Below are 15,546 nucleotides of genomic sequence, written 5' to 3' on the forward strand. Positions count from 1 at the left end.
ACAGAAGGGACCAAACAAACACGAACCAAGTATATATCCTACCAGTCCACAGGTTAAGTGAAGGCGCAGACAACTCGGATGTTCGGAGAACAAAGCCAGGTAAGTCTCAAGGCAGGGATAGGCCGAAAAATAGTCCATACACAGCCAAATCAACAGTCAAGCTAGAAGTCAGTCTAGCTTTAAATGATAGAAAAATAAAACTCAATGAATAAATCTGCCCGAAATGAAAATGAAAACAGCTGCTTAGTCCATTAGATTGTAAGTTAATCGTAAAAAAGTTATAAAAGAAAAAATGTTAAAAAGTTACCGGAGAGCAGCAGCGACCAGTCATGCCAGCGTTCGCTCAACCGCATTTGCAGAATAGTTTCAGAGCATTGGTTGTCCCAGTAACTGAGTTGGATTTTGTTATATCTTTCTTTCTGGAAGAGGATAATCCTGATCCCATTCCAAAAAGCAAGATTAACGAGTTATCGACATCTTTGGCATCACAGATCACATAATTCTGGCTTAATATGTTCCAGACACACATGTTTAGCTAAATCCAGGTTTTCTGGAATGGAATTAACCTGATTTCTGTAAATTGTGATTTACTTTAATCGGATTTCATCTTAATCCTGCTTTCAGGAACAGAATCCTGAGGTTTACACGCATGTGCACTCACCTTTTATTATGGCATATGCCAAGAATTAGGCATAAGTATGCCACATGAAAAATGCATAACCTGACTGTTTTTTTAATAAAAATTTTGTTAAGTTTGTTTCTTAATAGAAGGACAACTCAAGAATGTGAAATGGCTAAAACACACTCTGAGATATAGCCAGATTTTATTAATAAAAGATTAATGAAAAAGTTGGTTTCCATTGATTTTGATGAACAGTAAAAACAGAGCTTTATTTTTTGAGAGACTAAAGTACATTTTCAGGTCATCATTTAATTATGTTTAACTATTTTAATGATCTAGGCAATAAATCAATTCCCAAAAATATTCAAAAAGTATTTGATAAGTATTCAGAGTAAGTTATACATTTTGAGTATTCACTCATAATATAAATCTGAATACATTAGATAGATAGATAGATAGATAGATAGATAGATAGATAGATAGATAGATAGATAGATAGATAGATAGATAGATAGATAGATAGATAGATACTTTATTAATCCCAAGGGGAAATTCACAAAGGACCAAATATTCAGTATGTACTAACTAAATACTTTTTAGACTGTTCTGCCTAACACTGGTCATGGTAGAATGTTAAGTTGGAAAAATATCCAGACTTGTGCCAATTTTATATCATGAGAGGGGTTAAATAAGTTTAAATAAATAAGTTTAAAACCTGAGGTAGATCCTGAGGTGAGCTGTCCAAAGTAGTAAAATGTCATCTGTATAAAGTACAATTTTTGGAGAACCCCACAGGTAGTAACTAGGGTAATTAAATTTGGCAGTAGAGCTATGGCAAGGGCATTGACATAAGATTAAATAGTAGATGAGACAATAGGCAGCTCTGTCTGGCAGCTTTAAAGACAGAAAAAGTAATGGATATGTTATTTATTAGTGATAACAATTGCTGTAGGTGAGGAATACAATATTTTAACCATGTTTATGAAGCTGGAACCAATACCCATGTAAATCAACACTTTACGAAAGGGGTTTTACTTCATATGATCAAATATTTTCTTGGTGGCTAGAGCAGGGGGGGCACTTGGATGAGGCAGAGAGAGGGATACACCTAAGACCTGTAGTTGCCTCCTAATATTATCTGCAGCATGACAGGCTTGGATACGCTCTTCCTGATCTGAAGGAACTAATTTGTGAGAAACGGAATATAACTGTCTTGCAAGTAGCTTTGCCACAGCAGCTTTATGTCCAAATTAAAGAAAAGAGTAATAGCTAAAACAGTCAATTGGATCTTTGCCCTGTTTCAATAACAAAGTGATTAAAGCTGTTAATTGTGGGGTTTAGTTTAGTAGAGGTGTTTGAAAATCATCCACTGATAAGGAAATGACAGTTGACCCCATATCATATGTTACAAGTTCCATTTGTCATATGGTAACAATCAGGACATTTTACTATCAATAAAGACTACTCAGAGCCTAAAAGAGGTACATTTATGTAAAACAAAATGGTTTTGTTAAAATTAATGAACTAAGTCAAAGCAAAACTAAAAGCAAAAAATAAAGATAGAAATGTATTCTGCATGATTCAAAACCCCAACTAAAACCTAAAGAAAGAACTAAAAAAAAATCAGTACAGAAATACAAAAAAAATAAATAAATAAAATTGAATGTTAGTGAAATTATAACGCATTAACATTACTAATTTACTGGAATCTTTTTTTTTACATAATTCTGTTGAATACCTATCTACTTTACAGCTGACTCATTTGTTAGATGTTTTATCATCTTCAAGATCAGAGAAGGTTAAGGATTTTTCCATCTCCTCTGTGTATCCAATCCAAATTTTGTCCAAGTTTAACACACTTTTAATCAAACAAAGAAATCACAGCAATCAACACTTAAATTCTACTAGTCTGTAATTGATTTTTATTTGTGTAACCCAATCAAAATAATAAAAAAAAAGTTTGTTTAACCTGACTAGGACACTGATGAACGCCGATAGCATATCTAAAATTTGCATACCCCCCATCCCCCCCACCCTTAGGTCAGCAACCTGCTACGTGCTGCATAGTTAGTTAGTGGCATATACAGGAGTGGAAGGGGAAGAATGAAGTTTAGAGAAAGTTAAAGGGGATGTGTGGGTAGTTAATTGGAGAAGCATACATGGCTAGCATCTTTCTTAAAAGAGGAAAGATGTATTCTTCAGATATCACTCTACCAACAGCAGTGTTGTTAATTTTCATTATTTCCAGTTATTTGAGCTATTCTGCATTTTAAACATCTTAGTATGGTTTCTGAATAGCAAAGAGCATACAATTCTCATAAACCTTCCTTGTGGCCTTCCTCAGTTAGTTTTATTTCATTTATGGAATCTGTATATATGGAATTCACATTTCATATTATATATGATCACTAGATTTTATTTTATTTATCAAGCTTAATTTCCACCCTTTGTTTTTGTATATGTGTTTGAATTGTATTTCTTCGTTTGAGAAAGATTTTTTTTTATCATCTATTTAAATACATCATATTGCAATTTCAGAAGCTACTACTGGAAAATAATGAGTTTTTAAGGGATCTTGCCTAATTGTTACGAGCCTCCTCCCAGACTCACTAATAAATATCAGTTCAGAGCAGAAGGCCCTTTGTCCGAGATACAGATTTGATCAGTGAACAAGTACAGCTGGATAGTCTTGACTTCAATACTCTGGTTTTGACTCAAAGCTCTTTTGTCTAGACTCAGGACGTCACTTTTGGGTGCATACATCATCAACATGACACTGCCAGATCTAAACACTAGCTTGGTGAATTGCTCACGTTCTAAAGTGATTATAGCTGCAGGTGGAAGTTCCCATTGCACTTTACGTGTCAAGCAGAGTTGTGTTGCAGTGCAGCAGTCTATTAGCCAGCGAAAGCGCTGTGAAGAAGCTGTCTGTTGTTACAGTTCTGCCTTTGACCAGTCTGATGGCGGTCATAGTACCAACTGTAGTCATCACTGCTCTTGTGAAAAGAATGGAGATAAACGGCATCAACTCAGAGAGGGAGTGGCAAGTTCGTTGTACCATGTGAATGTTACTGAGACAAAAATTAAAAAAAAAAAAAGAGCTAACATTTACAAGTAGCCAGAATTTACAGACTCAAATCAAATGTATATTTTTATTATATTATAGTAATAATAATAATAGCAGCTCACTACTCAAAATGCAGAACGCTTGGACTCGAACCAGCAACCTTTTGGTTTTAATGCAGCAATACTTACCTCAGCACCTTCCAAGAATACGTATTAACTTTCTGTTGGTTGACATTTGAGCTTGGGTTTGTAACACTTTGACAGCAAAATGTAAATTTTTTTTAAACTTTGGTTATATTCTTGAATAAAAGCACATGCATTTATTTGATATTTGGATTAAAGTCTTCACACATTATACACTTCATATCATTATTAGTATAAAATGGAAAAAGTTGAAATGCATGTGATCCAATTAACCATATACTGTATTATTTACCCAATACAACTCCAGGCACCTCACATGCACATAAGGAGCATTGAGCTGGGAGAACTGTTTTCCTAAGTTGAGCTCTATTGAGGGGCAGGGATGGGATAGCAGGCTGCTTGTGCTGATCGACACATTTAGAAAACAAAAGACTCTAATGAAGAGAATTGCGAACGAATGTAAGGTGGCCTGGGATTACAAATTTTTTTATAGGCTTCAGGGATTCTAGTGTTAAAAGTCAAGTTAAGATGCATCTCTTCAAACAGGCATTTGGGTAGCACTGCAATCTATGGGTGTCTTTTATATAGTCCTTGCTTTGCATGTTAGTTTGATATTTCATTTTATTCTATGTTTTATTGTTCAGCGCATTGTGACTTTTGTCTGTAATAGGTACTTTATAAATAAATTTTTACTTTACTTAACATATCTATTCATATAGATTAAAACTAATGGTGCATGATCACATACAGTATTTATGTTTTATACTTGTTGTAAGAGGTATGTATAGCTATTTTTATAAAACTTAACTGTTTACGTGATAGTCACTGGGCCATCATTTGAAGTATTAACCCATAGAGGTATATTTTCTCCCATTTTGAGTTTTTAATTTTTGTTTCCATTCCACTCCTATCTGACACCCAGACCATAGCATGTATGTAAAGTATGTACTGCAATATCATACACTTAAAAAAGATTAGCACTCATTACTAAACTTTGCCATTCTTTGTGTTCTTTTCTGGCCTTATACTATTTTTGTTGTTGGAAGGAATGTCAACATTTCAACTTTGGACATGAACCCACTACATTTAATCTTCTAGGCCAGTGTAACATAACAATAATGAATTACATTATAACATACTAGGGGGCTTTGCCCCCTGCTCGCCAAACCAAACCCCAACCCCCACCAAAAAGAAACTTTGCGTCTCTTTTGCTCGCATATGTGGATTTCACTTTCACCAAACAACAAAACTTTTAATTCTCGCGAATAGGCCACTTCATTGGGAAGAAACACTACTTTTATGGCAACATAAATTAGACAATCTAAAAAGTCTCAGACTTAAAGTTTAAAGCCAAACAATATCTACATACTTCTGTCATATCACCTATGTCCATATATTCAATCTCTTTTAGCTTTTACCTTTTCATCAATCTTCTTCTTCTGTCGGCTGCTCCTGTTAGGGGTTGCCACAGCGAATCATCTTTTTCCATATCTTCCTGTCCTCTGCATCTTGCTCTGTTACACCCATCACCTGCATGTCTTCTCTCACCACATCCATAAATCTTCTCTTAGGCCTTCCTCTTTTCCTCCCCTGGCAGCTCTATCCTTAATATCCTTCTCCCAATATACCCAGCATATCTCCTCTGCACATGTCCAAATCAATACAATCTCACCTCTCTGACTTTGTCTCCCAACTGTCCAACTTGAGCTGACCCTCTAATGTACTCATTTCTAATCCTATCCATCCTTGTCACACCCAGTTCAAATCTTAGCATCTTCAACTCTGCTACCTCCAGCTCTGTCTCCTGCTTTCTGGTCAGTGCCACCGTCTCCAACCCATGTAACATAGCTGGTCTCACTACCGTCCTGTGGGCCTTCCCTTTCACTCTTGCTGATACCCATCTGTCACAAATTACTCCTGAGACTCTTCTCCACCTATTCCACCCTGCCTGCACTCTCTTTTTCACCTCTCTTCAATATCACATTGAATTTTGATTCTGTGTTTGGAACTGTATCGTGACAACGTAAAGTATAACTGCCTGTGAGTGAATATCGTTTCTTTCTCTCTACAAGAAATGTGTCTGACAATAGCATTCACACAAATGAGAAATGATTGAACCGTATAAGTAGTTATGTGGGCAGGACTTTTTCAAATCTTTTTGCATACACTCTTGTCTTGCGGGGCTTGAAATTTTCTCTCACGGGATTTCACTTTCACCAAACAACAAATCTTTTAACTCTTGCAGATACGCCTCTTCATTGGGAAGAAACACTACTTCTTTTTTCCCTGATGGCAACATGAATTAGACCAGGCATGTCAAACTCACTACCATTGGTGGGCCGCTTCGACTGCCATACGTGCGTCAGCGGGCCGCACTGTAACGAATACTATTATACAAAGTTACTGTAAAGTAAAAAAAAGTTTAAAGTTTAAAGAAAAGCAATTTATTTCCATACAGTCTCCATACAACAGTGTAGAATTAGAGTCTTAGCCTCTTAGCCAGGTCCTTATTATATTATATTCATTATATTATATTCATTGCTTATATATGAGCCTTACAGTGTGAGATTTATTTCTTTTGTCCCGACACTTGGCATCTCTTGTTAGTAGCCAGTTCGTCAATATCAGGCTTGAAATCTTGTGCAGCTGCAATTTTTATGAGGGATGAAAGGTGCTCGATGGTAAGTCTTGAGCAATGTGGGGTTTTGGTAGCTTTCATTAATGAAAACAATTGCTCACAAAGGTAAATGCTTCTGAACATTGACAATACTCTCAATGCCAACTTATGGATCTGCACATATGAGGGTGGCAGGTAAGCATACAAGCCTGGCACACCAACTTCGTTGTATTTTGCCTTCAGAATAGAATCTGACAAAACTTCAATCAATTCCATTTGGATATTCTCAGGCGAATTCTCAACGTTGTAAGAGAACAGCGCAATGCCCTGCTTGTGTGAACTGAAATCATGAAAATGCTCACTGAATTCATTGCTCAGTAATTCAAGTTGGAAAACAAATCCTCCAAAAATCTAATTTTATTTTACTAAGTTTACTTCAAAGTTTATATTGTAAAATAAGCCGATATGCAAAAAGCCACCTGACCTACAATAATTTTACAAACTCAAAATCACAAAAATATGTTAATAAACAACTCACCAACTTCTCGCGTCCAATTCAGATCTTCAGCTGTAGTCTGCACTAACTGTTCGTTACAATACTAGCACAAAATTACATGAAACTAGAGCAAAAAAACATGAAAATATGCGAGCTATTACTACACGTGATGGTCAGTTCTGCCCAGTGGCCAGTCTCAGCAGCCCAGTCAGTAGTGTAGCCTTAGCAGGGGCGGCTCTAGCCTCGTGGCAGCCCTGGGCAGAGAAAGAATCGGTGGCCCCTTCGCCTGGCAATGTCAATACGGTATCTTATGCATGGTGGATGGCCACATCCGTTGCGGACACTGCATAGCCGCCTCGTGCTCATGACACGCTTCTATATACGCGTGTCCGTAACTTGAAAACCAAGTGACAGCCGATGATATTTTCATTACGGCAGAACGTTATAATACTACATATAGCTTACTGCTCCGACTCTAGTAAATACAGCGTACTAATTAACAAGAAACACAATGTTTTTCGGCCACATTGCCGTCAGCTGTGTCGTTATTTTCTCTTTATGTTTTATTTTCAATATATATTGGCGGGCGGCCCCTGGGATTTGGCGGCACTGTGCAGGTGCACAGTTTGCACATGCCTAAGGCCAACCCTGCTGCCCGCTGCTGCAGCCTAGCACTTTAGTTATGACGCTGCGGCTCATTCACTTTGGTCAAGTGTCGTGGCTATACTAGCTGATGATGTTTCCGGTACTGTAATGCCAAGGGAAAACACGCTTTTGTCAGAAGGCAGAAGTAAGAAAAGTCAATAAGTAACACCAAAGATGCAGAATGATTCAATCACAAACGATAGTAATCATTTTGTACAAGTTCAGTGCTAACTAGGATCTGTCATGCAGGCCGCACAGATTTCTGTTGCGGGCCGCATGCGTCCCAGGGGCCGCGTGTTTGACATGCCTAAATTAGACAATCTACAAGTCTCCAATTTAAAGCTTAAATCCGAACAATATATTCGATCTCTTTTTGCTGTTCCTTTATTTCACAGAGTAATTATTTCCGTTTGTTTGCGCTAATGCGATCTTTACTATCCTTTTTTTGAGACTTTCGAATTTTCGTACTTCCATTATCTCTAACCTGCTCTGCATGTGTACCGCACCAACGTTTTTGGAATCTTTTAATTCTCACGGATGTGTCTCTTCATTGGGAAGAAACACTACTTTTTTTTTCCCTGATGGCAACACGAATTAGATGATCTACAACTCTCTGACTTAAAGTTTAAATCTGAACAATATATTTGATCTCTTTTCACCGAGTAATAATTTCCGATTGTTTGCACTAATGCGATCTTTACTATCCTTTTTTTGAGACTTTCAAATTTTTGTACTTCCATTATCTCTAACCTGCTCTGCATGTGTACCATGCCAACGTTTTTGAATTCTTTATGATGTTCTACTGTCATTTACTCTGTCTTTTATTTCTGGCCCTGGGCGTGGTTAAATCTCTTGGCACAAAGACTCGTCTCCCGGGACGTGAAAGTGTCTCTCACGTCATGTTTCCTTCTAAGTTCCAAGATTTTTTTTTTTTATAATAGAGAGATATGTGTTATAAAATGCAAAGTGGGGCCTGGATGGTCTTTTGGCCTTGAAACCTTTGAATGTTTACTTTCTATCTGGCCAGCAGGATTCTTTTTTCCGCTAACCTCCCTAAACTATAAAAACCATTATAGACTTAAATACAAATTTAATTAATAATAGTTTATGCAATTCTTAGGAAAATTTCCATGTGGAGATGTGTCTCGCCCCAATAACTCCACCAACCTCCTGTAGCTGTGTGAGCACGCACACCCACAGAGCTTTGGCTGGCCATTCAATTACTTATTTATTAAAATAAGCTCTTAACTATTAAGCCGTGGACATATCATTATACCACACCCTGTTTTTTGTTTATTGGGTTTGTTGTTTCAGTACCATAATTGCCAAGGCTATGCCAAGTGGCATCTGAATCCTTTTATTCTGAATGCTGGCCCATTAGCTCTGCATCCTGATACCTCACTGTTACTCTCCTGTCCCAAAAAGCCACAGATATCCTAATACATCTTGAGTGGATGTAAAAATAAAATCAGTAAATGTATGTGTGTGTGTATATTATGTATATATGTTAGCATACATTTTCAATCAAATAAAACCCCCAAAACCTCCAGGCTTGAACATCCACAGGGCAGAAAATTGCTTTAGCTAAAAAACAGATTTAAGTCAGCTGGGGATATAAAATAATACATACAATAAAAGCCAAAAAAAATTTTGGTGACACTTTAAATGGTGTTATTTTACTGTGTGTACATTCTCCAGTTTGAGGGTTTGTACTACAGAGAATAAGCATGACTGAAAGGGGTAAATGCAATAAACAAAAAAGAAAGCAAGTAATCCTCTTTACAGATGAAGATGGCCAATCTATCAATGCCACCTCAGAAATACAAAACAATAGCATGAACCACAAGGCATAATATGGAAGAAAAGATTATACCCATCACTAACTACAGAAATATCACATATGAGGATACAGATTTGTTCAAATAAATAAAAAATGAAGTATAAAGTAATTTACCTACATGAAAAACAACAATATCTGTCCACAAGTTAATTGTAACACCACAGCCAGATTGTAGTAAAGGAGTCAGACAAGCAAGACACAGTCGGAATCTCGGAGACCTAAAGTACCTGCCTTCCCTCTACTTGCCATTCTACCGTTTAGTCAGTGCTGGGCCAGCAAATCTGATAAAAGGACCCTTCTATCCCAAGATTCCAGTGCTCCTTTATCTGAGATGACTTTTTCAATAGGCAGGGAAACAACTTGGCAGTAAAGTAGCGGCATCAAGTGCCACATGAGGATAAATACCATAAGCCTCTATAGGGCTAGAAACAGTTCCTTAAAGAGATTGACAGGTTGCCCCTTCTCTTGGGGAACTACCTACAAAGCACAAGGAGTAAGACAGAACATACTTTAATACATACTGTAGAAATGAAATAGTAATCGCATCATGACAAAAATATATAATTATGCAAATAATAAACAACAGTCTGACAACAGACTTACCATTCAACATTCTTAGACTTTCAGGTGAAGTTGCTTGTTTTATTGCTTGTTCCACCTGTTCTCTTCTCTTAGATTCAAATTCAAGAGCCTCTTGTAGTTTCCGTTTTGCTTTCTTCTCTTTCTTCAAACGCTTCTGAATTGTTGCTATATGAAAAAATTTAAAGGAAAAACATTCAAAGACGTTATCAGCAAATATTGTTACTCCATTCTAAAGAAGCATAGATGATATATCTATAGTACCGCAAACAATAAAGTGTATACCATTCCTTATAAAATGAATCTACTGATTTTCTGAACCATTTTAGAACAAGTATTTGAAACCCATCTCAGAATCTTCAGGCTCAAGTCAGACAATTAAGATCTTTACTGACCCATCACACCCTGTCCTTTGTCCTCTTTCCTTCAGTGTGGTAAATAACTTAAATCAAACAAGACTGAGACTTCCAGACTTGATAAAAAGAATGAATGACCTAAAACGATGAAAAGGTAAGCAGGAAGCTGACAGGAAGCTGACAGAGGTTTAAATTTAAAGTTTAGGGTAGCAAAAACTGGAAAAAAAGGAAATTTCAGAATATTACAAATGGGCCATCTTCATGGAACAACTAATAGGTTACCACCTACAGATGTTCTGCAGTAATTAAAGTATATTACGCCTTGCAAGTTGAAGCTGTTGATTACTTAAAAACTTTGTCTTAAAGTAAAGTTGTAACAGACTGTGTTACTACTATGGAAAATAAAAATTTATGTATTAGAATAAATAGACAAAATAAGTAATTAACAGCTTCTGCATCATTAGATTTAGCATACATTAGACATGACAAGCAAATAAGATATGTCAAGCAAATAGTTAAATAAAGAAATTAGTCATATTGCATTTTTTAGTTAAGCTTGAAGCAAAATGACCAAATATTGGGAAAGGAAGGATAGAGCAGGAAGAGAATGACGTACAGAAACTACCCGACGACAACAGACGGGGGAATAAGGAGAACACCTGTTGTCTGAAGGCTAGGAAGCAAGGAATGATACAAATGACAGAATACAGAAAATTGGTCAGGGTAGGCACGTGAGAAACCAGCTGGAATAGAGAGTCAGCAGAAACAGCAAAGGCATTGTTACAACGAGGTCAAGATGATGTAATTTATGGAAAATAAAATTAGTATATTCATGTATTAGCATAAATAAATATAGAAAAATATATAAGCATTAACCTTGCAGATATTAATGCAAGTCAGGCCTGCCAAGCAAATGATTAAATAAAAGCACATGCCATATTTCTTTTTAATTAAAGCTTAGCAGCTAGCCACCAATATAAAATAGCTTGAAAGCCAAGGAAGGGGAAATGATAAGAGAAAGCCCAAAAATGGAAAAAGGAACATCTGCCCAGCCGAGGCCAATCAAAATAAGCAAAAACAAAAAATAAAAATGAACAATAGACAGTAAAAATACCGGTGGCCAGCTGCAGAAGGAAGTCAGGAGATAATAATGGTTCCCATGAGAACTTGGGATACCGGCTGACTAGAGGCAGAGAGGAGTCAGAAGGGAACAGCGAATGAGCTAATTTGAGCGAGGTCAGAACGATAAGAAATGGTTATATAAACTGTGATTTTTGGCTTGTTCAGGGCTCAGTCCAATTTGGCCGTATTGGGTCGGTTGGGTCCGTGTTATTATTGTTGTTTTATTGCAATAAAACCATATACTCTGTTTGCCTATCCTACGTCTCCTAATAGCCTTCATTTCAGGTAAAAACCTCTTGGTGCGTCTTTTGCTCTGAAATTTCTCCACGATACTACACCCACGGCACTCTATGAAGTTGTAAATTCCATTGATAATGGCAAGAAAACAACAATTAACAAATGGGATGACACAGAGCATTATTACCTTTAGAAGTATAGGCCTTTCTTTTAGACTTTAAATCAAAGTGTCAGTGAGTATGGTGTCCTACACAATTCAAACGCAATTGGAAACTGGAAGAAAACTCTGATAGGAAAAGATCTGGCAGACCCCTAGTTACAACCCAATCAGAAGACAAGTTTCTGAGGTTCACCAGTTTGGCTCCTCACAGCACAACAGCTTCAACTACAGCTTAACAGTGGTCAAAAAAAAAGCAAGTCTTAGTTTCTACTGTTAAGAGAAGACTTTGTGCTGCAGGTTTGACAGGTCAAGTGACAGAAAGAAAGCCATTTATTAAAGGACAAAATAGGGCCTTGAAATACTAGCTGTGGACTACAGCAGGCTGGAAGAAAGTCTTATGGACTGATGAATCAAAATTTGAAGTCTTCAGTTCATCATTCAGGGTGTTTGAATGCTGTTCAAGTTGGTGAAAGGAAGCTTCATCATTGTGTGATGTGATAGAAATCAACATTGTAATTAAAGAAAGAAACGTATCTTCTCTAGATACACAGAACAAATCAGTAATCAGGCAGGAGAAAAGCTGTTCATTGTACCTTTTAATTATTTTTCAGCAAAATTCTTTAGAGGGAGCATTCTCTAAAAGCAGTCTATTACAGCATGGTCAGAATGATCACAGAAACAAAGAATAGAGGTTCATTTTAATAAACTATTGAATTTACATGCAGTGTCAATCAATGCATACATTTTACTCTGGTTGGTTCTTTGTTTTACACCCAAATGACTTACATTAAATAAAAGTCGGTTATATTATATTCTGGTTCTTCTTGTACCTTTGAGTGGAGCCACCACCCTTGAAATTTCTGTGCATATAACTGTCCATTCTGGATGTTTTATAGCTCATTTCTGATTTCTTAGTCATCTTTTAATCATCTTTCAGCACATATTGCTGGTCACTTGACCTTTTATCTGGTTTCCTGATATGCCTGAAAAGGTTTCTGACATTTATCAACCCTTTACGCTATTTCTTTCAGATGAGTGCTATGCTACCATAAAATTATTCCTCCACAGTGACACCAACTGTCAAACATGAAGGAGGAAGTGTGATGATCTGGGTTTCTTTTGCTGGAGGTAGAGTTGCTGACTTGCACAATGTGACTGGCATTCTGATTCAGAAGGGTTACTACAGTTTGGCTGTTATCAGTATATGGCGGCTATTTTGATTAATTAAAAATTTGAATAAAATTTTGTACATTTATTGATTCTTTGATTTATTTTTTATTTGTCGTTGTTTATTTGTTCTATGCCAGTGTAATATTGTCCAGGTAGTACTTCAGAGGGTGCAGTAACATTGTTTAGTAACTCTGCTTTAAGAGAGACGGAGGGTTTTAAAGTAATCAACAGAAACTGGGACACCTGTGCAAATTGTTTGCTTCAAGTTGCATGGCTTAATTTACTTTAATTGCTGCAGATCATCTGTAGGTTGTAACCTATAAGTTGTTCCCTGAAGAAGGCCCATTTGTAATATTTTGAAATGTCCATTTTTCAGTTTTACCAATCAATCTTCAGCTAAATGGCAGAAAAAGTAAACCATAAAGTTTAGACCTCAGCCTCAGTGAAATGCTGTGGAAGGAGCTTAATAACACTGCAACAATATGCTGAAATATCAATGAACTGAAACAGTGTTGTAAAGAGCACCCTAACACTATGTAAAAGACCCCATATTACACATGATTATTTAAGTTTTGGCAGTTTAGCAAGCTAATGATAGATGTCGTGTACTAAATGTTTTTGGCATGTTTTTGTTGAATAAATAATGAAGACTTAAAATCTGTCATGTATTATTTGTAACCAAAGCTTAGATGTATCTGATTTTAAGACCTACTAGGGATTTGATGATTGTCAGCTTAAAGTGTAATATAAAACAAAGTAATGTAGTTTCTTTTTTCAACATGCTGTAGGAGTGGGTGGGCGGCACAGTGGCGCAGTGGGTAGCGCTGCTGCCTCGCAGTTAGGAGACCTGGGGACCTGGGTTCGCTTCCCGGGTCCTCCCTGCGTGGAGTTTGCATGTTCTCCCCGTGTCTGCGTGGGTTTCCTCTGGGCGCTCCGGTTTCCTCCCACAGTCCAAAGACATGCAGTTTAGGTGGATTGGCGATTCTAAATTAGACCTAGTGTGTGCTTGGTGTGTGGGTGTGTTTGTGTGTGTCCTGCGGTGGGTTGGCACCCTGCCCGGAATTGGTTCCTGCCTTGTGCCCTGTGTTGGCTGGGATTGGCTCCAGCAGACCCCCGTGACCCTGTGTTCGGATTCAGCGGGTTGGATAATGGATGGATGGATGTAGGAGTGGGTGGTCTTACTCAGTCAGAGCTCTTGAAAGCGTGAGCAAAAATATCACTTTTTGAAAATGTTTTTATTGATTTTTTTTTCAAAAAATACGATCAGGTTAACATTATGCCTTGTTGCTCAAAGGAATATGATAAAATTGCAGAAGAATGTTTTAATGTAAATTGAATTAATATTTATATTCTTTTTATCATTGTTCCAGAGAATGTCAAGGTACTGCATATTGGTCAGGATTTCACTCTACAAATGGCAATACTGCTACTACAACTACTGCAACTACCATGACATAAATGTAGAAACAGACACGTTCATCAAATGTCTTTTTCCACATTAATTTGGTAGGATTTCTCCAACTTGTAAAAGGTGCTACTCACTCTCATAATCAAATTTTAAATTTATTCATTGCTCAACACCTTTAAGTCAAAAGGCTTGACATATTCTTCGGCAGAATCCCAATAGTAAACAGTTGGGTGAGGGTTTCACAGACTGTTTAATGCCTAACTGAGAGAATCTGTAGTTCTTGCCAATTTCAAAAACAGTAGCTACTGTATCTCTGTGCCAAAGAAAACAAAGCTGGACAGTGGCACTGACTACATTCCTCTGGCATTCACTCATATTGTGAAAGAATGCTTTGACAGATTGTAGCTGGAAAGATATTAAATATGTCCCATCTACATATACATATAAGATGGCTGAGATTTTGGGTCAGTTTACATATCATCACAACCAGTCTACAGAGTATGCCATCTCCCTTATTCTGGCACACAAGCCTAATAAAAACTATTATGCTGTAGTATGGTTTATAGACTATAACTTAATGTTTAATGCTCCTTTACCATCAAAGCTGATCATCAAGCTCCAAGCTGTAATGATTGTTTGAATCAGTCTAAACTACATGATATTTTAAAATTTGCTGACAGAGATAATACTATTACAAAGGAACAGTACAAAACAGTGGTTAGAAAGCAGTCAGTGTCCATTTACTAATTATCTAAATGCCTAAAAACCCAAAACTCTAATTATATTTCCAAGTCAGAGATCATTTCCAACAACTGTTACTAGAAATCTACACAAAAAAATATATTTGCAGTTTTCATTTAGCATTTAGTCTTTTCTTTGCCAAAAGAACCACATTTCAGACACTTCTTCTGGACACCAACATGTTTTATAAGCTTGACTACATCACATATCACATGATGTCCATGTTGAATGATTAGTAATAAGTGCCGTTACTTTGTAATATGGTGCTGTCATGGAAAACAAATCACAAAAAAGTGACAACCATTAAACAAAATGACAAAGTTAAAGCGTTACAAAATTAATG

General features: G+C 36.8%; 1 protein-coding gene across 1 annotated transcript in view; it reads right to left on the minus strand.

The window, feature by feature from the left end:
- The window catches only part of LOC114662095 (dachshund homolog 2-like), an 819,124-nt gene that overhangs the window by 66,605 nt on the left and 736,973 nt on the right, over nucleotides 1–15,546 (minus strand). Inside the window, 1 exon segment of the mRNA XM_051934388.1 lies at nucleotides 10,034–10,177. Coding sequence (XP_051790348.1) covers nucleotides 10,034–10,177 — 144 coding nt within the window.

Source organism: Erpetoichthys calabaricus, chromosome 12, assembly GCF_900747795.2.
Source record: "Erpetoichthys calabaricus chromosome 12, fErpCal1.3, whole genome shotgun sequence".
NCBI classification, from domain to species: domain Eukaryota; kingdom Metazoa; phylum Chordata; class Cladistia; order Polypteriformes; family Polypteridae; genus Erpetoichthys; species Erpetoichthys calabaricus.